This window comes from Lytechinus variegatus, chromosome 8, assembly GCF_018143015.1.
Source record: "Lytechinus variegatus isolate NC3 chromosome 8, Lvar_3.0, whole genome shotgun sequence".
NCBI classification, from domain to species: Eukaryota; Metazoa; Echinodermata; class Echinoidea; order Temnopleuroida; family Toxopneustidae; genus Lytechinus; species Lytechinus variegatus.
In genome coordinates, this window is record NC_054747.1 from 35612215 (window position 1) to 35637921 (window position 25707).

A 25707-nucleotide genomic window follows, 5' to 3' on the forward strand; every position below is an offset into this window, starting at 1 on the left:
TTCATAATGTACGAACGCTTTTCATTTCTTATCAATGTATTAACTTCGTTTCTTACTTTTTTGAATTCAGTCCAAGTACTCTCCGTTTTGGTTTTAATTGCTTTGACATGAAGGAGATCCCTTTTTGTCATAATTCTTCTGATGTCAGATGTTATCCATGTCATGCTTTCATTACGTACTCTTATTAACTTGATAGGTGCAATTTTATCTATGATGTTTTGGTATAATTCTTTCCAAGCATTCCAACTGCGATTCACATTTGTTGGATCTAAACAATAATCAAAGTTTACATTAAGAAATTCTTCATTAAAATTGCTTGGAGTAACATTTTTGAAAGACCGTATTTGTAATGTTCTCCCAGCTTTTCTGACCTTTATATGCTTGCGTCTTATAGCAAATACCATAAAGTGATCACTTATAGAGGTGATAATTGTACCTTTACATAATATATTATCATGGTTTGTAGTAAATATCTGATCAATTATTGTGCTAGACGTATTTGTAACCCGGTCGGTGAGTTTATTATCTGTTTTAGATTGTATGGATCCAGACCCTTTTAATTTTATTTCTTAAGCTGTTTCTAGTGTTAATTGAGTAATCACAGTTTGTGTCACCAAGAATAAACACTTCTCGATTGTTGTTCACTGGGGAACATTGCAATCTTTCTAATACGTCAGAGAGTTTGTCAAAGAATTCGACTCCCGTAGATGGCGGCCTGTATAAGCCAATTACATACACGTCTTTTTGGAACTGTAAATGTACCTGTAGACAAATTATTTCTAAATTGCTATCTTCAAATTTAATACGTCTGGTGTATCTATGACGATTTGATATGTAAACCACAATGCCACCGCCAAAGCGGGTTCGGTCATTTCGTTCAACATCAAACCCTTCTAGGGATATTTCATCATAACATATAGTTTGATCAAAAAATGATTCATTTATACATAGAAAATCAATATCATTTATGGCATCTGAAAATAAATACCTGAGGTTGTCTATTTTGTTGATAAGACCACGAATATTTAGTGACGCAAAAACCAATCCCTTTTTAAATCGTGGGATTTTGCCATCAGATAGTAATTGAATGCAACTATATTTAGTTAATATTTTGTCAGATTCAAAATTATCGTTCACATGAAAATTGGTGTCATGGAATGGTAGTAAACGAAATAAACAGCATGTACAATTACAGTTTTCAATACAATCGTTTAAACTTCTAAATGCTTCTAAAAAAGTTTGTTGACCTATGTTGTCATTATTAACGGCTAGGTCTTCCTTGCCGGCAACTCAATAATTTGTCACATAAGAACAGAATTTTGATTTGTGGCCGTAGTTGAGGCACTTGAAACATTGCAGTCTGCTTGGGTATCGACATACTTTTTGTGTATGATTCTTTTCTCCGCAGTTGTAGCATCCGTGTACTCATGAGCTGTAAGGTAAGTATAATCTGGATGATGAGAACTGTCTAGCTGTATCTCATTCGATAATGTCTGATAGTTATGATAACGTACACGGTTAGTACTCGGAGTTTCATGAACATATGGATGGGAAAAATCATCATCACTTTCGGAGTGGCCCAATGAGGCAGCCCAACGTGGACCGTAATAAGGGTTGTCATACCGATGATGATATCCAGTTCTTCCATCTGGTAGGGGGAAATCCTCGTGATACGTAATTGTGTCATCATATTTCACATTCTGTTGCGAGCGTTGACGTTGAACATGGCGTTGAACATGATGGAGATCCTGAAGCGGTTCCGGACTTGGATCATCTCGGTGGGTGATTCCTTTCAGATGGGAGATGAAGTTCCTTGCAAGGATGCGGACCCCGAGGTCATTAAGATGCACTCCATCAGGACCGATGTGCAAGCTCGGATCAACATTCCTGTTGTCAATGAATTTCCAGTCATGCTTCTTCGAGATAATTTCCAAGAGGTCATTGACCTTATTGGTGGTAGATATAAGGACACTTTGACGTCTCTGGATTATACTGCTAATCGTTATTCGAGTAACCGTTTGACAACATTCGAGTACATGTATAGCTGCACTTTCGATTTTAGTTGCGATTTCTGAGGCATCATTCTGATAAAGATTATTGGTGCCAATGTGGAATATAACTTCACTCACATTACTAGATTCTATATCAATGTTGATGTTAAGGTGCGTGGGAACAATTAAACGAAACCGCTGAGAAAGTCACTCATACCACGGAAAAAAGAACAGTGACTTCAATATTGTGTCATTTTGCAATTTTTGAATTTTGACCTTCCCCCACATTTCAGGGCATTGCACCTCCATGTGAACGATATTCATATCATGTTGGGTAGCATTTTAATGTGAATTTAATGATCTATTTGAAGAGCTTACTTGCAAAAGGGGTTCATCAAATTTGATTCTTATGTCTCAAGGTACAGATTTTTAGTAGCTCTATAAGTTGAAATTCCTATTGAAAACTGAACTAAAATGGCAAAGAAAAATCAACTTTTTTCAAAAGGGGTTAGGTCCATTTCAGTACAGTTGCAAAAGGGGTTAGGTCCATACAGATTTTTTTGGAAAAATATATGTTAAAAAATATGAAGACAGGTAGATTTCTTTTTACCCAATTTGATGTTCTCATGGTAGGGTATCATGAAAATTCAGTTTCGCATAAGAATATTGCAATATTGGAGAATTCAAAAAAATTTTCTTTGAGTGGACCGAACCCCTTTTTCAAATAAACTCTTCAGAAGAACTCATTTGTCAAAAGGGTTAGGTCGATTTTTCATAAATTTTATTGTTTTCTGTCTCTAAGCCTCTAATTTTTTATTCACTCTGACAATACCAAAGAAAATCTGAAATTCAAATAAAAACGTGAATGAATTCGGCAGATAAAAATCAATGTTTTTAATCAAAAGAGATTGGATTAATTTCAGTGCTTGCAAAAAGGGTTATGTCCACAATGATAATAAAAATATATATATATAGAAAACAATTAATGATAGGGTAGTACATCATGACATTGTAGTTTCTCGTAAGAATATTGCAAAATAAAAAACATGGTTTTTCTCGAAATGGTCCAAAGTGGACCTAACCCCTTTTACAACTAAACTCTTCATTTATAACACATTCATATTTACTGAAACCAATCAGGAATTATCGATAAAATTCAGATTTCCAATTTTTTAGGAGTTCTCAGATCTACCGGTAACTAGCCTAGGCCAGGAGACTTCTTCATTGGGCTGTCGCAGCAACCATGAACCGTACGTTAGCAACCAATGACCACGGACTCGGTCCTCGCCAATGGCAAGCAGGTCGGCCGTATGGCAAGCCGTTTTAACATTTAAGCCTATTTCTTGATATCAAGAATTCATTTCTTTGATATCAGAAATTCGATTTCTTGATATCAAGTAATTCATTTCTTGACATGTATCTGATATTTGGTACATTTGTCTTTCTATTCGTTCTTAAGCATCACTTTTTCTTTTTTTTTAATTTTTTTTCATAATAAAAGACATATAAAAACTCAAAATTCGCAAAGCGAAATGCTGGAAAATTGATCAAAATCGGATAACAAAGAACGAAGTTATTGAATTCTAAAGATTTGCATCATTCATGTGAAACAATTCTAGGCATGTCTTCATGAATATTCATTAGATGGGCTGATGATGTCATATTTTGTATTTTATTTCATGAAATTATTGTTTTTTCTACCAAGAACTAAAACAATTGGATTGACAACTAAGTGTATTTTTTTATTGACGCAACTTATTTCATCATAATGGAGACAAATCATTTACATATTTATGAAAAAATGAAAAAAAATATATATATAATTTCATGTATAATAAATAACATAAGTAAAAGGAAAGTGGGGATGTGACATCATCAGCCCACCTTGATGATGTGCATATAACTGTTTTCACAAAATATTAATAAACTTTTAAAACTTGTCCGATTCTGATAAAATTGTCAGCATTTTGCTCTGTGAATTTTACTCTATTTATTAAGATTTTCAGCCTGGACGATTCCTTTAAGGGGAAACTAACTGGACAAATTATACTTTGTTGATTATAAATTGCTACAAGTAGTTTTTTACTTCGTTTTCCAAATTATAACTGTAATTAGTTGTATTAGTAATATTAGTAGTCGCCGCATCGTCGTCGTAGTAGTAATAATAGCAGTACGTTTAGTAGTTAATGTAGTTATACATTCATTATTGCTATATGATAAATTATTGTTATTATTATCATATTTTTATCCAGGTTAAAGGGCCCAGCAACTGACAAATCATGGGGAAATACGAAACTTGCAAAAGGCCAATTGACTTGCATAATATAATCCGTCCGTCATGAGCGCCCGTCGGACTAATGCGATAAAAGTTCGGACAGCACGAATTTGACCGAACTCGTGATGGTTATTTACTTCGGATCATCGCTGTTCCAGTTTCCAACAATCCCAATTCCTAGACTCATGGCAGGTCTCTTGATTGCAAAACCAAAATAAATAACCACTGTGAAGTTACATGATTCAAAGTGAAAACATGCAGTTTACATCTGGTCGGTTAGTCTATTGCTCTCAAGACCTCCCAGACATGCCGGCGTCTATTACATAACACCCCCAGGCATGCAGCCGAGTGGAATCCCTTCTCTGTTCCGAGATAAGCCTTGATTTCCCCATGATCTGTCAATGAAAGGTCGCTTTAATAGTAGAAGTAGAAGTATAGCATACTTTATTTTTATTAACATCATTTTGAAACTGTGATTATAAATTGCATAGTTTTTGTCAATGTTATTATCATTTTTATCACTATTATAATATCATTATTATTATATTGTTAGCGTCATTGTTATGAACAGTATTAGTTGTTATATACTGTTATTGATTATATAATTATTACCGTTCGTCTTGTTCTAGTTTCTTCTCTTCCGGCCTTCTTCTCAGTCTTTTTTCCTTCTTCTTCTTCTTCCTCTTCTTCTCAGTCTTCTTCTTCCCAATCTTCTACTTCTTCTTGTTTTCTTCTTTTTCTTCTGCTTTTTTCTTATCATCATCACTATTATTATGTATTATTATTATTATCATAGTTAGTAGTATTAGTAGTAGTAGTAACAGCAGCAGGAGTAGTAGTAGCAACAGTAGTACTTAGTAGTATCGGTTGTAATATTTTAATTCATCGTAACTTAGAATAATTTTGAAACAATTATAGTTCGAAACAACTGGACTTCTTCCTACATGCTGCAGATTCTCTTTCGTTTGGTATTATTGTTGCTAGTCTTGTATTTTCATTATTCTGCTTACTAAATTAATTTTGGCTATCTCCCGAATTCTAAGATTCCCACCTCCCTGAGTACACAAACGGCACTGCAAGACATGTTCAGATTTAATTCATATGAAAGCTCTGTGTATGTGGCTGTGTAGCCACTGAGATTGCATGCGTTTGTGGGGAAACTCGCCAGTGTCTGACTCTCAATAACCAGCGACGGGTGTAGACTCTTCACTAGTCGATTTTTAGCTAAATTTGCGGAAAATGCCTTCGCCAGGGTGTAAAACGGAAATGCGCTACCCGGCGTCACAAATTTGCGCGAGACTTGAAAATAAAAAGACAGTGAGCGTCGAGGTCAAAAGATTTTGCGCAGCAGATATATTGCAAAAATTATCGAGGGGGAATTAAGGTTATTGAAATATTTTAATAGACTTTACTTAAAAAAAAATTTCTTTGAAATTATGCATGAAATAATGCTCATAGAAAATATTATTTTTTGTTTTTGCAAAAACAATGACAATGATTTTATGATGCAAAATTGACATCTAAACAATGAGAAGAGTATTGTTTGTTTTTGCATAGACAATGACACCATCCTGCCGGGAGTGCTGTTACGTGAAAGACTTATTGCATAAACCTCATCGAAATTGTGAACTTTTTGCACGATATTCTCAAAATCAACAGTTTTGGATCAGTTGTGTAATGTGGACCCCCAGGAGTGAAATGTGAGTTTCTCGTATATAAGTTTGCTGACTTTACTTCTTAAAAAGCTGACCCAATTTGGCACCTACAATCTAGAAACCTATACACGGTGATGTCCTTCACTCAAACCGGGCAGTAACGGGCTGAATATTGCTCTCAAACCGTTCATCGAAATCTTTAACCACTGTGCCTCTCAGCCCATCACGGATTAATCGATTGGTCAACTCTTCGTGTACTGGAACAAAAGCCCGTTAAGAAGCACGATAAAGAAGGCAGTGAGAAAAGCAATCAGAGAAGAACTTCAAGAACTTAAGAAAGAACTCAACAGAGTGTCTACACTAGCGGAGGCAAACGAATCCAAAATCACTGCACTTGAGATCGAAAATGGAAACAAAGATACACAAATTGCAAATCTTGTGAAACGTCTTGAAAGTCAAGAGGAATCGATAACTCGACTGCAAAATAAAGCTAAGGATGCTGAACAGTATTCAAGGAGAAACTGTGTCAGAGTATTTGGTATACCCGAAATCAAAGGTGAAACGGATGAGATCATGCTTCAACTTGCCAAAGAAAAGCTCGCCATTGACCTGCGCGTCGACGACATCGACCGTAGCCACCGCGTCGGACCGATCCAGAAGAGAGATCTAGCGAGTGGAACGTCGCAATCTACAGCAAATTCAACGCCGGATAGACAAAGACAAGCACCTTCACAGTCGACGTCAACACCGACATCATGGGCCACGATCACGTCGGAAGCCAAACGAACAAAAGCCCACCATTGCCAGATCATCGTGAAATTTGCGACGTACCGAGCGAGACAATCCATGACAGTGAGGCGCCGACTGAAAAACTCCGGTATATCCATTGCTGAAGACCTAACCTCATCAAACTACGAGATATTGAAAGAAGCACGAACATCACCAAAGATATCTGCAGCGTGGTCACAAGATGGACGTATCCTTGTAGCTCTACAGCAACAAACGGAAAATCCATCAGAAAAGTTATCAGCTCTGTTGAAGAAGCACGAAAACTGAGGTGAACGATGCGTTATATGATTTTGATATCTCCCCTGGGAGGTCTGCAATGTACCTCTCGTAATATTTTAATTTGACTTTTTACGTCTTATATTATTTGAAAACATTCCATATCCCCATTCCTCTACGTCTGTTTCCACTTTTTTTAGTGATTTGTTAAGAGTTGATTACCAACTCTTTGTCTCAAACCCTATGCTAGTTTACTAATGTAATTTACTATTAGTTATTCTTTAAAAAGTAGCTAAGTTTTCCCTATTTGTTGCATTTTCTGTTATACCTTTTGCTTCAGTATACTCTGAATTTCATCTTTCCCTGAATATATCCAGTTTATCATATTAATGTTATGACTATACAATACCCCTGTGTTTCTTGTGATAAACCAGTTAAAAATAATCAAAGAGGACTACAATGTACACATTGTCATGCGCGGGAGTTAAAAATAAGCTATGATGATGTTTACCATGAATTCCCTAATTGGGAATGCACAAAATGCATGTTTCAATACTTACCTTTTGCAGATTTTCAATCAAATATACATACAAGTCACAAGCATAAAAAAGCTGTGAGTCTTCAAAAAAGACAAATAAATGTGGGCCTTTCTTACTCGGTTCAGACTATGAAGTCTTCCGATTTTGATAATCATGGTTTTAAATGTGCACACCTTAATATTCGCAGTCTATACAGAAATATTGATGAAATTCGAGTTTTCTTGCATGATAACGACATAGATATCCTAGCACTTAATGAAACTCTTCTAGAAGAGTCTATTCATGATAATGAACTTCGTATACAGAACTATGAACTGATTCGTAAAGACCGTAATCGTAATGGGGGCGGTGTTGCTATTTACATTAAATGTTCAATATCGCATGAATTAGTAAATTCACAAGTTCTTGACCCTCTTGAACTCTTTTTAATTAAAGTGCGACCTAAGTTCTCCACTCCATTCCTGTTCATTTCATGGTATCGCCCACAAGACAGTAAAGCTGATATTTTAGATAAGTATGAACATGTCCTTTCGTTTGCGGATGCTTTTCACTTAAATATCATTGTGATGGGTGATGTAAACTTTGATATGATTAAAAGTTTCAAGTCAAATGTTATGAAGCGTTACGAAGAAATAAATAATTTGTATTCAATGCAACATATAAATTGTGATCTGTACACTCGGGTCACTCACATTACTAGGAGCTTAATTGATCACATGCTCACAAATGCCATTGAGAATATTAAATCTCATGGTGCAATCAGTCTCGGGTTAAGTGACCATGACTTGTGCTTTTTGATCTTGAACTTTAAATCTATTCATATTCCTAATATAATCAACTATAGAAATCTTAAGTATGTGAATCTAAGTGAATCTTTTCATAGTCATTTGTCCAAACATTCTTGGAATGAAATAAGTGCTTCTAGAACAATTGACGATGCTGTTAATTTATGGGAATCCTTTTTGATGGATTCTATAAATGAGTTTGCCCCAATGAAAAAGAAACGCACTCGTCACCAACCCGCTCCTTGGCTAAATGCAGATATTAAGAAAACGATGACGAAAAGGAATGAAAAAAAGAAAGCATCAAAGAACAGTGACGAAAGTGTTATGAGCATGTATCGTAAAACAAGAAATTTGGTTACTAAAATGTGCAGGAAAGCAAAAAAGGATCATTTCTCAAAGCAATTACAAAATATTTCCACTACTTCAAGCAAGAATGTATGGACTGTACTCAAACCTTTATTGCCTTCTAAAAAATCATGTAAAATCGGTGCTACAGAAGATAATAATGATTATTTGTTAGTTACAAACTTCAATAATTTCTTTGCAAATGCTGGTTCGGAACTGGCTTGTGCCATCCCCACTACAACGAATAATCGTGCAGATACTGACTATATAAACTATAGCCCTCCACAATCGTGTATTATATTTTATCCAGTTACCGAGGATGATGTTCAGAAGATAATTTTTGGAGTTGAATAATAAAAAAATCAACTGGTGTTGATGATATCTCTTTAATGATGTTAAAAATGGCAACGCCTACTATTATACCATCTCTTACACTTATTTTTAATAGATCATTATCTGAACATGTGTTTCCTACAAGATGGAAGAAATCAAAAATTGTACCAATTCATAAATCGGGTGACAAAAAGTCACCTACCAACTATAGACCGATATCCATATTACCTTCTGTTTCAAAAATCCTCGAGAAACTCGTTCAGATACAATTAACAGAATATTTGAAATGTCACAATTTATTGTCTAAAGCTCAGTCAGGATTTAGAAAAAAATCACTCGACTATAACAACACTTGTCAAAGTTACCGATGATTGGCTAAATGCAATGGACCATGGTCTGTACACTGGTGCGGTCTTTATAGACTTACGCAAAGCGTTTGACACTGTGGATCCTGATATTCTTTTGAATAAATTATCTTATATTGGTGTATCTTCTGTTTGCTTACCCTGGTTCTCAAGTTATCTAAAGGGTCGTCGTATATATGACCAATTTAACTCATCTACGTCTGCGGACTCCAATATAAACTACGGTGTCCCTCAAGGATCTATACTGGGTCCGCTTTTTTTCCTAATTTATATTGATGATATCGTAAAGCATATTAAAAATTGTTCTATTCATCTATATGCTGATGACACGGTAGTCTATTTCTCCCATAAAAATGTAACAACTATTGAAACCCAACTGAATTCTGAGCTGAAAAGAATAAACAACTGGTTGTCTGATTCCAAACTAAGTCTTAACTGTGATAAAACAGTATGTATGCTCTTTGGCTCTGGAAAAATGATTGGTAAATGCAATAGCTTGAATATGAATGTAAATGGAATAGATATAAAACAAGTTGAATCAACCAAATATCTTGGCATGTTGTTAGATCCCAGTTTAAAATGGAATTTGCATATCGAATATATATTTTAGAATAAGCAAACTCATACGTTTATTAGCCCGACTGCGTCACTATATTGATCAGAAAAATTTGAAAATTGTGTACAATGCCATTATCCTCCCTATTTTTGACTATGGATATATATAATGGTTCAGCATGTGCAAAATGCATAGAGTCGTTGCAGAAACTTCAAAATAGAGCATGTAGAAGTATATTAGGAATAAGTCCATACAGTCGCGTGTCTATACGTGAGTTACATGTTCGTTTGGGTTGGAAAACATTATCAAATAGACGTTGTTATCATCTAAATACAATGGTCTTTAAGGCTTAAACGAACTTGCTCCTCAATATTTAAAAGTATTTTTCCAACATACCAGTAGCCAGTATAATTATTCTCTCAGGTCCCATGGAAATTTAATATTAGCAAAACCAAAAACAAATTATTGTAAACGTTCATTCTCATACAGAGGTGCTTCTCAATTCAATAATCTCCCTGCGAATCTAAAGGTCCCTTGTAGTCTCAAAGTCTTCTTACATAGGCTCAATGCCTTCCTCCCTGATCTATGAAGTATTTTGAATTTGATACTGGAACCCCCCCCCCCCCCCCCCATGGTCCCCATTTTCCCCCATTTGTTCTAAGAGATTTCTTGGTAGAATTTTCTTAATTTCTTGTGTTTTAATCCTTGGACCCCGTGGGAGAACAGTACTGTCTATGGGCAGAGCTGAACCGGTGTCCTTCCGATTTCACATGTCTATTTCATATTTTTGTTTGTTTTGTATATATCTGTTCGTACTTGCTATTTTTTATATATATGTTTCTTGCTTTTATATGTTCCTTTGTACACTTATGTTTTTACTGTGAATTTCGGTAAATAAATAAATACAAATACAATGATTTTATTGGACCCATGTTACCCTCTTTCGGGTATAAGGTAAACCATCAAAATGACATAAAACATAAATTTTCAATCTTTAAAAAGATTAAATATTTATTGTAATTAAACGATTAACTCACAGTAAAATCCTAGTGAAAATGAATATTACATAAATTATTGTACTGTAGCCTGTGTGTGAATATATATCTGGGAAGGATGAGGAGGGGTATAGGTGAATAAAAGGCACAGATGAAATAATTTTTCAACGGAATTTAAAATAACTTTTGATATTACGTAATAGCAAAAAAAAGAATCAAATTTAATAAAATGTCACCCGATGCCACATCTGGCGTAAAGATTTTTCATTTGATGAATGAGATGAGAGTGCTACATTTTATTTGCAGCCTTTCTCATTGGATGTTGCTTCACAAATAGGCGTGTCTTGGAGAGATAATAAAATGAAGATGAAATGGTTCTCAGAAGAATATCAATTCAAATGGATTTTAAGGGATTCTTTTTTCAGAGATGAAATGGATCCCAAAATACTATCCCTGTTCCCTTCTGCGATTTTTTCCTTTAATTGAATATTGATTCAAATTGTGTTTATTGCACTCTTTTGCTCATTTTTTTTAGAGTGAAATATCTATTCTGCAGTGTCCTTCTTTTCTCCTCTTGTTAACTGCCCCATTTATGCCCTTATTTATTTTTTTTTTAGTTGTAAATTTCTAGTCTGATAAACAAAGGTGAGTGCAATTAGCACCCTTTCATTTTTTTGCAGGGGCAGGGGCACCACCCTGTTACCTAGTCTAAAATATTACAGCTTTCAGCTGAGCGATTGGAATGACTATTGGCAATATGCGATAACGAGAATTGATCATTGAAACAATTTAGTTTTGAATGCAGATGAAATAGTTTGGCTATATTTAGTATAAGTTTCTCACCCCCCCCCTTATTTTTAACAGGTGCAATAAGATAAAGTGCTTCCTTGATGAGGTCTGAGATGGATGATCAATCAAACAAAGAATATGGTTTCTTTCTAGCAACACTGCAGGTATCCTTCATAGGACAATGAGAGTGCATAAAGCTTGCACATATTATGTCTTATAAAGAGTATCTATTAAAGTTCTATCCCCAATATATACTATTAGACCAATTACTCTGCCAAATTACAATGGATCACGATAGCTATCAAAGAAAAAGATTAAGTCCACCAAAAAGGTAATAGGCCTATGAATATCAAAAAACACTGATAATTTCATAAAAATCTGACTAAGATAAGAAGTTTCAAAAAGCATTAGAGAGAGTTATTGGTCTAATGTTATACTTAGGGGGATAATACTTTAAGAGATGCTTTACATAGGAATAAATAATACTATGATACAATACATTTTCAGGAGCAACTTGGTCTGCTCATCATAAGAGGGCAGTGGGCTGTTTCATAAAGCTGTTCGTAAGTTAAGAACGACCAATGAACCTTTCCTTTGCGCTAAATGATTATAGACGGGTCAAGATATGGTTTGACCCGGAAGAAATTGCAAAAAAAAATGATTTTTCAACTGTTTATGGCAGTATCTTACCTCAGGAATAACATACAAAGGATCTACCGAAATCCACATCCGGGAAAGTGGTTATTTTCAAGATGGCGTCCATGATGGCTGCCATTCACTAAAAAATGGATATAATTCAATCATTATCTACGCTAGAATCCTATTTAGGTTCATATTCTATGGCTCAATGGGTCAACGAATTTATTTATATATACAAGTTAGGGTACCAGGAAAATCCCAGATGGCGTCCAAATTGGCTGCCGTAGGCTAAAAAATCGGTTATACTTCGTAATTCCGAAGCTTCGTAATTCCGAAGGTTCGTAATTCCGAAGGTTCGTCAATCCGAAAACGAAATAGGGTTCGTTGTTCCGAAGGTTCGTTAATCCGAAAACGAAATAAGGTTCGTTTTTCCGAAGGTTCGATAATCCGAAAACGAAATATGGCTCGTTTTTCCGAAAACGAAATAAAGTTTGTTAATCGGAAAACAAAATAAGGTTCGTTAATCCGAAAACGAAATAAGGTTCGTTAATCCGAAAACGAAATAAGGTTCGTTAATCCAAAAACAAAATAAGATTCGTTAATCCGCAAACAAGATAAAGTTCGTTAATCCGAAAATTGAAAACCGGGAAAGCAGAGGCAGAGGCAAGGGGGGGGGGGTGGGGGTGGACACTTGCCGTTCAATTGTTATGAGGATGGGAAGGCAAGGGCGGCCAAACGAATTTTCGTTTGGAGGGTAAAGCCTACAATGAAACTCATACGTCAAAATGGGCACTTTGGTGATATTTTCACCTTTAGATTATCAACAAAAAAACCTTTTTGAAATGACTTCTTATTATGGCAAAATGTATATTTAGCCTTTATTTTTCGGGAGAGAGTATAATGAGCGAGCGGCTTGGTAAAAAAAAAATCAAATGTGAAGTTGTAAAACTCGTTTTGGGGGTCAATTATTCTTTAAATGGCATTATTGTGAGGTGTGGCGAGTGTGAATCACAAGTTAAAACTTAAGGGTATTTCAATAAAAATGGAAATAAGTTTTTAAAAATCCCAGCAGATTTCTGCTGTCACTAAAAATATGTACATCTAACTAAAGAATTAACACGAGCGCAATACGCGAGCTTAAACATACTGACCAGAAATCTTAAATAAAGAATTTAGTGACCTCTTTAGGATACATATTTCACCAATCGAATAACTGAGAGTGCGAAGCGCAAGCTGAAAATTTGCAATATTCCAGCCTGAAAACTTTATTTTAAAAAGAGTATTTTATTTCGAAAACATGAAAAACAGTAAATTTATTTTTGAAAAAGGATCTTTCCAATTTTTGGAAAAATATGCATTTCCCTGCTTTTTATTTTATTTTTGGGGTGCAAGTGCCCCCTGCCTCCCTCCCGGCGGATCCAACTTTTGTCAAATGGGGGGGGGGGCATTTTTTCGGCCATATTTTCCTCGATCGGCAGCTTAAAGTTGATTTTTGTTTGTTTTTTTAAAAGGGTAGTCCTAACAGTCAATAATTAGCTTTATACTTATAAAATAAGGTAAATATGTAATAACATGATAAACCCTTTTTTGATAATGCGAGCACGAGCAATATTTTTTTTTTAATATGATGGGCAATATGTTTGTGATCTTCAAAACGAGATGCCTATGTAACTAGATAATAACTGCGAGCAAGAAACGCGAACAGAGATTTTAAATATAAGCTTTGACCTGGTCTAAAGGGGACATTTTAAGAACTTTTTTTCAGTTAGCCATGAAGACGATGCGTGTTTCAACCAGTGGCGGCAGAACGTATTTTCCTTTTGGGGGGAGCCAAAAAAGGGGCCAATAGGGGCATTTTGGTGCAAACGGATATTTTCACCATAAGATTATCATCTGTGTAATGAGGTTGTGTGTTTTGTAGTAATTAAGTTGAGCAAAAAAAGCTCTGATTGGTTCGTTATATATTACGTTTCATTTCTGCAAGCGTAAAGCGGTTTTTGAGAAAAATGTAAAATTCACCTATTTGGTCAATTACTGTTAAAAGGCATCCTTGTGAGATGTTGCCATATAATGCTATGTTAAATTAACCTACTTGTACATTTCTATAGAATACAAGAAACTGTTGTTTCACAATATAACGGAGAGGGTATTACAAAATAAGGGGAAGGGAAAGCAAGAGAAAATAAAGGGGAGAACAAATCAAGGAGTGAAAGGGGGCACAGAAAAGGAAGAGGGGAAAAGGGAAGAGAAGGGATAAAGGAAAGGGGAAAAAAGAAGGAAAGGGAAAAAATATTTAGAGGGACAGCAGAAGGAGGGAAAGAGAGAAAAAGGTGAAGGGTAAAAGAAGAAAGAAGAAAAAGAGGAATCAATGGGGGGGGGGGGGGTAAAAAGGAGGGGAAAGGGAGAGAAAGAGAAAATATAGCGGGGATATCGAGCGTGATGATTAAAGGGATTTTCGACTATATTAAATAGAGGTGAACTGGGATGGGCTTGTATTCTTCAACTTGGCTCGACTAGGTATTTTGAGGTATTTTGGATAAATTGAACTGATGTTATTGGTCATTTTTATGGCCATAAGTGGCCAAAATGACCATTAGGTGTTCAATAGGGTCATTAAGACTGATATATTTAGAATCAGCATAATATTCTATACAAGATGGACATTTAAATGTATTCCCATTTTATAAGGGAAGAAGATAAAACACACTGAAGACCTCAAATTTCTGCCTATGTGCGAATGGTCAGTTATGTCTAAAGTACCCAAAATGACCCTCATAGGTCAAAACTGATGGAATGAGGTCAAAATAATTTTGAGATGTTCAATTTAAAGGATTAACACACCCCAATGTTAGGTGTCGCAACACACCCTTGTAACGATTCTGGTAACGTTCGAAGTATTTGGGGTAAAATGATCTAATGTCATTGGTCATTTTTAGGGCCATAAGTGGCCAAAATAACCATAAGCTATTGAATAGGTCAATAAGACTGATATATTTGGAATCTGCATAAAATTCTACACAAGATGGATTTTTGAACGCATTTGCATTTTATATTGGAAGAAGATAAAACACGCTATGGGACCTCAAATTCCTGCCTACATGTATATGTGCACTTTATTATGCGAAACTTCGTAAAGGGTCAGTTATGTATAAAGTACCCCCAAATGACCCTCATAGGTCAAAACTGATGGAATAAATTACACAAGGTCAAACTACTTTGTGAGATGTTCAATTTAAAGGATTAACACACCAATGTTAGGTGTCTCAGCACACCTTGTAATGGTTCTGGAACGTTCGAAGTATTTGGGGGCAAAATGAACTGATGTCATTGGCCATTTTAAAGGCCATAAGTGGTCAAAATTACCACAAGCTATTAAATAGGGTTATTATGAATGATATATTTGGAATCAGCATAAAATTTTACACTTGAAGGACATTTAAGTGCAATCTCATTTTATCAGGGAAGAAGAAAAAACATGCTGAAGACCTCAATTTCATGCCTATTTGAACAGTTAATAATGCAAATTGCGCGAATTTACTGCCCCATATATGTGAGGTTTCCATAAACATTTACTGTGTGGTCATGGTGGCTAAAATCATGTAAATGACCACAGTGCCATGATCAAACAACCTTATGTATGCACGATGTAAAGGATTTTATCACAATTATGACACTCTTCACCGATTATTGGTAGCTCCTGCTGATAATGATACTGACCAGCATTTGAGCCTTTTTTGACTCATCAAAACATGCAAGGTCTCTCTCTTAGCTGATCTCTCCACTAATTGGAGATTCCTAGGATCCATGGCCACTGGTCAATATTGAGGGAAACGTGGTCAAAATGACCACAGGGTCCAATAGTTATGGTCTGTGTGGAATAATTTCATTGATTTCCACCAAGAAGCTTTCAAACTTCCCCATTTAACAATAATTGATGCTAATATTAACGCAATCCAAAATTTCTCCTCACCATGTTCGATATCACCTGAATTAACATACACAATGAGCAGGGCTGGCCGGGGGTCAAGGTGGCCAAAATGACCAAGGTAGTCAACTTTGGGGATGCTCAATTTTAAGGATTCATTCACCAGTGTTGGGTATTACAGCACACCCTTGTTAAGATTCTGGTAACATTCGAAGTATTTCTGGATAAATTGAACTGATGTTATTGGCCATTTTAAGTGCAGTATATTATATGCAAAACTGCGTGAATGGTCAGTTGTGGCTAAAGTACGCCAAGTAACCCTCATAGGTCAAAACTGATGGAATAAACTGCATTAGGTCAAAATACTTTTGAGATGTTCAATTTCAAGGATTAATACACCAATGTTAGGTGTCACAGTATGCCCTTGTAACGATTCTGGTAACATTCAAAGTATTTTTGGATAAATTGAACTGATGTCATTGGTCATTTTAAGGGTCATAAGTGGCAAAAATGACCTTAAACTGTTTAATAGGGTCATTAAGACTGATATATTTGGAATCAGCTTAAAATTTTACACATGAAGGACATTTAAATGCATTCTCATTTTATAAGGGAATAAGAAAAAACATGCTGAAGACCTCAATTTCCTGCCTATTTGAAGGGTTAATAATGCAAATTGCGCGAATGGTCAGTTATGTCTAAAGTACCCAAAACGACCCTCATAGGTAAAAACTGATGGAATAAATTACATGAGGTTGATGGTTATGATCCAGCGCACATTTTGAAAATAAATGTGGATTTCTAAAAACATCCAGTCGAAGCTCTGATCAATATTTAAACACATTTCGGCCAAAAAATCATGAAAAATGTCATTTTTGGCCAAATTATGGCCAAAATGACCACTGCTATTGTGATTTTGTCAAATGAAAGCACTTATATCAGGAATCTGTGTGCATTTCTACTTAAGATAGACCCTTTTAATTGCATGTGGCTACAAAAGCAGTCTGTTAAGGGACCATTTTCCAAAGAGTGGTCAAAATGGTCGTTTTTGGCCAAAATTGGCCAAAATGACCAAAATGGCGTGAGTACGGTCAATAAGAGTGGCATTTTTGGAATCAGCGCACAATTTTACCCCGGATAAGCTTGTCAAACCTTCCTACCAAAAATTCTGAATAAAGCCCCCTGGCTCCTAGACTAGTCCATTTTAATTATCAAAACCAATTTAAACTCCATTTTTAAGCCATGTTTTATTTTGGACACATCAGACCACTGACTCTCCTCGTTACTTGTTTTAATGTACTATTTCACCATAAAAACCATTGAATAAAATGCAATTTAGATGAATTGTGGATTTTCAGCTTACGGCAGTCATGTTGGGCGCCATCTTGGATTTGGCTGGTACACTGGAGGGGTTGTATTTCATTCTAGCCTAAATCATTCCCCCCCCGGCCATGGATTATGAACCGAAATAGGATTCTAGGGTGGATAGTGTGTCAGTTGTATCCATTTTCACTGAATGGTGGCCATCTTGGACGCCATCTTGAAAATAGCCACTTTCCTGGATGCGGATTTTGATAGATTTTAGTATGTTATTCCTGAGGTCAAATAGTACAAAATACCGTTGAAAAATCATTTGTTGCAATTTGTTCCGGTAAGGCTATTTTTGGTCGTATATTGACCGTCTATTATTAAGTTGCTCTTAACCGTAAGCCCCTTTCACAATTGGCGCCAAACAGACTACAACGGCTTGCGACTCGAAATTTTTCCCGTTGTACGACTCGTTGTAGCCGTTGTACCACTTATTGTACGATCCAGATGCGACAAAATGGTCGCATCTCGGTCGGGAAAAAAAAACGTGCTGCTGCGATATTTTGAGCGACTGACGCGATGAAAAATAATTGCACGACAGGCAGTACGAGTGTTGTGCGACTTTGCACGCACTCGTAAGACCCCGAACGAGTGTTGCACGAGTATTTTCATGTCGTACGATGATGCATCCTGTCGTACGAGTCCGTTGTACCACCCTAAGACTATTGGAAGACCTGTCTTGCCCCCTTTGCAACGTTGTACGATTTTTTTCACCCCCGATATAAGCTCGAGAACTCCTGAGCTTTCATCCCAAATGTCTGGACCATCCATACTGTAAACATGGCTGCTGCTCGACCAATAGCTCCTGGGAGGCTCTTGCATTTGCTAAGTCTGAGAAGGCAAATCCAAAACGTTCAAGACAGACATGTCATATTGATGGCCTTACTCATCCGTAGACGTCAAAGACATGCAAGGCAAAGAAGAAGGTGGTGGGTCAAACCCTGGATTGAGAGACGTGTGCTGTTTGGACAGTATGATAATCTGATGACGGAGTTGCAGAGATAATGTCAGGGTGACTTCCTGAACTACATGAGGATGCCACCAGAAACGTTCCTTGAACTGTTGCAGCGCATCACTCCGAGGATAGAGAAGTCCTATCGCTACCGCAGCCACTGGATCCTGGGCTCAAACTGGCCATCACCTTCAGATATATTGCGACCGCAACAGCTACAAAACCCTGCAGTATGCCTTCCGTGTTGCCCATAATACCATCTCTCTGTTTATACCAGAGGTGTGCCAGGCCATCATCAGTGAATACCAAGATGAAGTATTTTCCTGTCCAACTACCCCAGATGAATGGAGAGAAGTGGCCCGGACTTACGCTGACAGCTGAACTTTCATCATGTCTGCGGAGCCTTGGACGGAAAACACGTGGCCCATCAGAAATCCACCAGGCTCTGGTACGATCTACTACAACTACAAGGTTTCTACAGCCTCATCCTCTTGGCCCTAGTTTATGGCAATTACAAGTTCCTCTTGGCTGACGTTGGTAATCCCGGTTCATCATCGGATGCCCAGGTCTTCAACCACAGCCCGCTGAGACGTGGACTGGAGAATGGTACTCTTGGCCTGCCAGATCCAGAGCCCCTGCCAGATGATGACCGAGACACCCCTTACTTCTTAATTGGGGACGACGCCTTCCTCTCAGGACATGGATGCAGAAGCCGTACTCCACCGTGAGCAGACGACGAGGAGAGAATCTTCAACTACCGTCTCTCGAGGGCTCGCCGTGTGGTGAACAGCTTTGGCATCCTTGCCCATCACTGGAGATGCTTGTTGAGTACCCTGCAGCTTGATCCAGAAAAAGCCAGGACAGTCATTATGGCCTGCATGTGCCTTCACAACCTAATGAGAGATATTTTTCCTGGGCTTCAGAACATTGACGTTGACCATGAAGATGAGTTGGGCAACCACATCCCTGGGGCATGGAGAAACGCAGCAGTTCTGCAGGATGTTGAACGAGATGGCGGAGGCTACCAGGCAAACAAAGAGGGCAAGAAGCTGAGAACTTACCTGAAGCGTTACTACAACAGTCCAGTTGGAAGCCTGCCCTGGCAACAACACATGATATAGACTGCCACTTGGCGCACTACTTGGGATACAGCACAGACTCTGCCATAAAAATGGCATGTAAACTTCGATCATGATTTTGTGGAATAAATCATTTCAAAGTAGAAATGAATGGCCATGTCAACAGTTATTTTAAACATACATTACTTTTACATCGAAAGGTAGTTTGAAATTTAAAAAGTTAACTCTCCTTAATAACATGTGTTTGAAATAAAATAATGAAGGAGAACATGTTTGAAAAAATGTGATTGATGAGAATAAAAAGATGTACAGATATAACATTTTTCTTTTGTCATTAATCATGTTGTTTTAAACATGATATATATTTTTCACAGACATTTTATTAACGATAATTAATTTTATTGACCATGTTAATGTTTTAAAATAAAGTTTGAAATAAATGTTCCAAAATGGGTCAGTTGTAAATTAAATTGAGAGAGTTCATCAAGTAACAATAACAATCCAAACAAAAGTTCACTGTTCATTTTCTTTATTTGACAAGTCTGACAAGTTCAAATGGATGATGATTGATGTGACGGCGCTGTTGCTGCCTCCTTGATTTAGTGGAATGAATCATTTCAAAGAAGAAATGAATGATCATGTCAACATTTATTTTAAAACAAAAATTTCTTTGACAATGAAATGTTTGAAATAATAAAAGTTGATTCTCCTTTAATAGCATGTATTTGAAATAAAAAAGATAACATTTTTGAAAAAACGTGATTTATGAGAATAAAAAAGATGTACAGATATAACAAATTTTATATTGTCATTAATCATGTTGTTTAAAAATTGTATATTTTTTCAAGACATTTTGTTAACGAAAATGAATTCTATTCACCGAGTAAATGTTTAAAAAGTTTGAAATAAATGTTCCAAAATACAGTAGTCAAGTTATAATTTGAGTTGAGAGAGTTCGTCAAGTAACAATAAAAAAAATCCTAACAAAAGTTCACTGTTCATCTTCTTCATCTGACAAGTTCAACTGGGTGATGATTGATGTGTTGGCGCTGTTGCTGCCTCCTTGCTGCTGCTGCTGAAAGGGGCCTGTTGTTTTTGCTGGAAGTGGGGGTGCTGCTGCTGAAAAGGGGGCACACTGCTGCTGGAAGGGGGCCTGTAAATTGGGCTGCTGAAATCCTCCCTGAGGGTTCTGAGGGGTCCAGGTGCTGCTTGGCCCGAGCATCCCAAGGAAGGAAGCAGGTGGAGCGTCCTGGGTGAAGCCGATCGGCGCTGACTGAGGCCTGAGTGGCTGGATCATCTGGGGAGTGCTGGGGCGAGATACTGGGGTGGTGGAAAGGTGGTCCGCCCGATCCTGGTAGCGGCTCACCAAGTTGAAAGTGTCCCTGGTGAACTCTCGCCAGAGGGGTCTTGGGAGTGGGCGGACGGCCTGCAGCATCCATTCTAGCCAGGCCTGCCTCTCGTCAGCGCCTTGGGTGAGTGCCGCATCCACCTGGCTCCGGATGGCCGTCTGCTCGGTGGATGTTCTGATGAATTCCAGGAGGGCCTTGTCCACATCGGTGGGCGACCCCCTCTTCTGCCTCTTCTTGGGAGGTGCAGCCCCCTGGCTGGAGACTTGGTTGGAGCTGGGTGCTTGGCTGGCATCTGGACCCTCCTCATCTAAACCCTCTTCGTCGGAGGCGGCTTCAGTAATTCGGCCACTGAGGTGGCCCAGTTGGCAGCCCTGTGACCGATGGACTATGTGCTTCGTCAGAAAACCAAGGTTGTTATTGACCCATCTCTGCCTGGGGGTAAGGACGATGGCCTTCTGACCACTCTTCTTTCCAGCGGTCTTCATCTTCCCCAGGATGGTCCTCTGGCTTTTATACCATAGTCTGATGTCGGCCACTGAAAATATACAAAATGTAGAAGCAAGAAATTAGTCAACATCCAAAAAAATGGTATGCTTAACTAATAAACATCATCAATAAATCGGAATGTGCATATTTTTCAGCTACTACTTACCGGTGACTCCCAGCTTTTCCGCCATCTCCATATACTTGCGCTCCTTCTTCTTAGAGTTTTTGAAGTCCACCTTGCTCTTGTCGTAGATGAACTCATTGTCAGCGAAAAACTCGGCCAGCTCCTGCTCCATGGCTTTGGTGATACCGCAGGTAGCATGGCCATCTGTCACGTTGTTCTCATCACTGGTGGCGGCTGGTGGATCTTGGCCCCCTTCCTGCAGCATTTCATCATCCTCGGTCTGGGCTTCACCAAATTCATCACCCTCATCACCAGCTATGACAGAAGCAGTAGCTTTCTCCTCGGCCACGGGTATAGGCTGGGGCCCTTCCTCCTCATCAGGCTGATTTTTCCTCTTTTTCCTTGACTTCTTTGGGGCCATGCCGATGCTTGTATTTTGGTTGTGTCTTGTTCACTGTAGCAGCGTCTCGTCAGGCATCAGCGGTTGTAATGAAGAAAGTCGCATCGCGTGTCGTATTTATAGGCCAACACCTCGCGCGACAGGTGGTGCGGTGTGTCGCACAATGGGTCGTAGCCTTGTACGATCGGTTGTAGTAGTCGTACAACGGGTCGCTAGGTCGCGCGACATATGGCGCTACAAAACGCATATGTCGTGCGACTTGGTCGCATCATCGTTCAACCGTTGCAGCCGTTGTACGACTGTTGCACCCGGAAACATGAAAATAATCGCACGATTACGTCTCACGACTGTTGTATCCTGGTGCAGTGGTCGTTCACCTCTCGTACGATTTTATATTTGCTTGCGACTCAAAGACAACGCTTCTACAACAGGACGGAAAAATATTTTCGAAAAAAAAAAATTATCGCACGAGTGAGGCGCCAATTGTGAAAGGGGCTTGTGAGCTTAATGAAACATCCCCCAGTTCTTCCGGCAATTCAACTGGCAAAATATGATTCCTGTCAAAGTTGTCCAAGGAGGTTTTCAAAGGGGGGGGGGGCTGACCATGTTAATAAACACAATCATGGTAATTTTTACTGTTTTGTACACGGTTTTAGAAAAAAAAGTGGGGGAAGCCCCCAGCCTCCTCGCCCCTGCAAATATGAAATTAACTTCCCCCTCCAATAAAAAGTCTTTCATATTTATTAAGAACATGAGTTTAATGAAACTTAAAGTCAATTTCTTGCTTTTACGCACTTTACTAACACAAATAATAAAGAAAAAGTAGATTATTGGTATGTTTAGAGAAAATTTAGAAGATGAAAAAATAAAATGTCATCATTGGTTTTATCATTTTGAAAAAAACTGATTGATAATTAACTTACATCAATGTCAAGTTTGACAACTATTCGCCCGGAAGTCAAACTCAAGGTCAAAGTAAAGGTCAAAAGGGTACAACCTTTTACATTTCTCCAGTACTCTTATTGAGAAATTTATCTTCATTCCTTTCTGATTTCGCTTTAAAAATGTACGGTATTCATTTAAATTGGTCAACTCATTCGGCCGTCAGATGGTAAAACGGTCTAACTCGAAAATTTGCCTCTTTGAGATAAATTTACTCTTCTGGTAATGTGAGGGCGCTCTTTCCAATGGTGCTATGGAGAAAATCCGATCATGTCTTGATTTAGAAATAATTTTTGCTATGTTGGTACGTTCTTGTATTTTTCCTTTAGATATGATGGCAAAATGGTCTATCTTTGAGTTAGCCCATTGTCGATCGTTTGGAGGTAAAACTAGCTATCTTTAACACATAAACCTTTTAATTGTCTTATTTGAGATTTTTTAATCATGGCTGTCAGTTGGTTACATGGTCTATCTTCGAGTTAGACAAGTTTACCGTCAGGTCACAGCGGCCATCAGATGGTAAAACGGTCTATCTCGAAAATCGCTGATGGTTTCCCATTGCTAAAAATGCATTATTCCATCTCAAAAAAAAGCTTAAACCTCTAAACTTTAAAGTCATTTTCTCAAAACAGCGATTTTCGATTTCGTTTCACCATCTGACGGCCTCGCTATGGCGCAATGGCCATTTGAAAGTTTCTGGTCACGCCCGTTTTTGTCAAAAAAGAGAAAAGGCGGGTTTTAGTGCGAGAAATGAGGGGTCGTTAGCACTGACCCCTATTTGGTACATTCTTCAAAGGACAAGTCCATGCCAACACAACATTGATTTCATTAAAAGGAGAAAAAATAAAAATAAAAATCTGATGTGAAATAAGAAAGTTATGACCCCAAGTTTCTCTTAATTTTACAAAATAGTTATACATGCACACTCTGATCCGAATGCAAATGAGGCGACTGATGGCATCACTTGCTATTTCTTGTGTACCTCACTATATGATATATTTTAAACGAAATTTTCCACTCATTGCTACTTGAAACAAAGTTTCATTCCTCCCTAAACATGTAGAATTACTAATGTCGTAACATTTTGTAGTTCATTTATTTGTCATTATTGTTAAGTCTGTAGAAAATTTAAATATTGTATAATTCAAACAATAAAAACAAAAAGAATAGTGAGTGAAGGTCATAATAGACTCTCATTTGCATGTCAGATATATAACATATAACTGTTTTGAGGAAAATGAGGGCAGCTGAGTTTCAAGTGTCGTTGCTTTCTTTTTTTGCACCAGATTTTGATGAAATGTTCAATGTTAAACTTGTTTGATTTTTCTCTGTTTTTCAGATGAACATTTTTTCTCGGTTTGACTTGACCTTTACACGGTAGAGTATGTATGTTCACATAAACTGTTTTTTTTTTCTAAAAGTGAATAGGTGTATGTGCTGTCACTAAAATGCAAGCTGGTGTAAATCATGAAATAATTTCAAATTATATTATCTCATACAGGGAAGCCTACTTTTTTTGCTGTGATAAGTATTTGTGTATAAGTATTTTGAAAATGATAAGGAAATTTACGGTTCCTAAAATTGATAAATTAAAAGAGAAACTCAAAAATTCAATTTGGTCAGAGGTGTTGGATAATAACAATATTAACGGCTCCTTTAGCAGGTTTAATAACATTCTAAAAGACGCCCTTGATGAGTGTATTCCATTGGAGAAGTGAAAGTTTTCAAATTACAAACATGAACCTCGTAACCCATGGGTTTCCAAGTCTATACTGAGATCCATTAACAGAAAAAAAACAATATGTATTACAAACTTAGAGCAAATCCTACTACAAAACGTCGTAAGAAATATAATATATATAAAAATATTTAACAAGAATTTTACGGATTGAGAAAAGGAAATATTATTGTTATCAGTTTGAAAAGAAAAGGTCCAACATAAAAGAAACATGGGGTATAATAAATAATGCTTTGAATAGGAGGAGTCTTATTAAAGATATAACCCAAATCCGTGAGGGAAATAAAGTTTTAGATGAGAATTAATCTATATCTAATCACTTTAATTAATACTTTGCAAACGTCAAATTTGGCTAAGAAAATTCCTAACGCATAAAAAAGTTTTCATAATTTTTGAAGAACAAAAATCAGATTTCAATATTTTTTTAATCCAACCAATTCATCAGAAATTTTACGAATTGTAAAAAAAATATGAAAGACAAGCGAAGTATGGGACATGATGAAGTTAATAATTTCTTGCTGAAACATATAAATGAAATTACTGAACCTCTAGAGCACATTTTCAATTTATCTATAAGTCAAGGTGTTGTACCGGACGCAATGAAAATCGCTAAAGTTATTCCGATATTGAAGAAAGGTGATCCTTTAGACTTCAACAATTATATGCCAATGTCACTGTTATCGTCAATTTCCAAAGTGTTAGAAAAACTTATTTTTGATCGTACTATGTCGTTCTTAGTAAGTAATAATGTTTTCGCAGATTTGCAATTTGGTTTCAGACAAAAACATTCCACGATACATGCAAATTTACAATTTGTTAATCATGTTGCTTCTGCTAACGATGATCACTGTCATACACTTGGAATATTTCGGACCTCTCCAAGGCCTTCGATACCATTGACCATCAAATATTACTGAATAAACTTTCTCATTACGGTATTCGTGGGAAGGCCTGGAGTGGTTTAGAAGCTATCTCATAGGAAGGTCTTAATTCGTTTCTATTAAGGGTGTTAATTCGTCTTTTAATCAGCTACCTTATGGTGTCCCTCAGGGATCTCTCCTTGGACCTTTAC

At 37.1% G+C, this 25707-nt stretch overlaps 1 protein-coding gene across 1 annotated transcript; it reads right to left on the reverse strand.

The window, feature by feature from the left end:
* Positions 1-20587: 20587 nt before the first annotated feature.
* LOC121419684 lies at positions 20588-22345 on the reverse strand. Its single transcript, XM_041614144.1, has 2 exons — positions 21598-22345; positions 20588-21480 (listed from the first exon to the last, which is right to left on the reverse strand). Exons 1-2 carry the CDS (start codon positions 21974-21976, stop codon positions 20588-20590), a joined length of 1272 nt encoding a protein of 423 aa, XP_041470078.1. The 5' UTR covers positions 21977-22345.
* Positions 22346-25707: the final 3362 nt, after the last annotated feature.

Coding starts and splice junctions, on each gene's coding strand:
- LOC121419684 (XM_041614144.1), bottom strand. CDS start 21,976: ATGGCCCCAAAGAAGTCAAGGAAAAAGAGGAAAAATCAGCCTGATGAG. Junction 21,481..21,597: donor GGAAAAGCTGGGAGTCACCG/GTAAGTAGTAGC, acceptor GTATATTTTCAG/TGGCCGACATCAGACTATGG.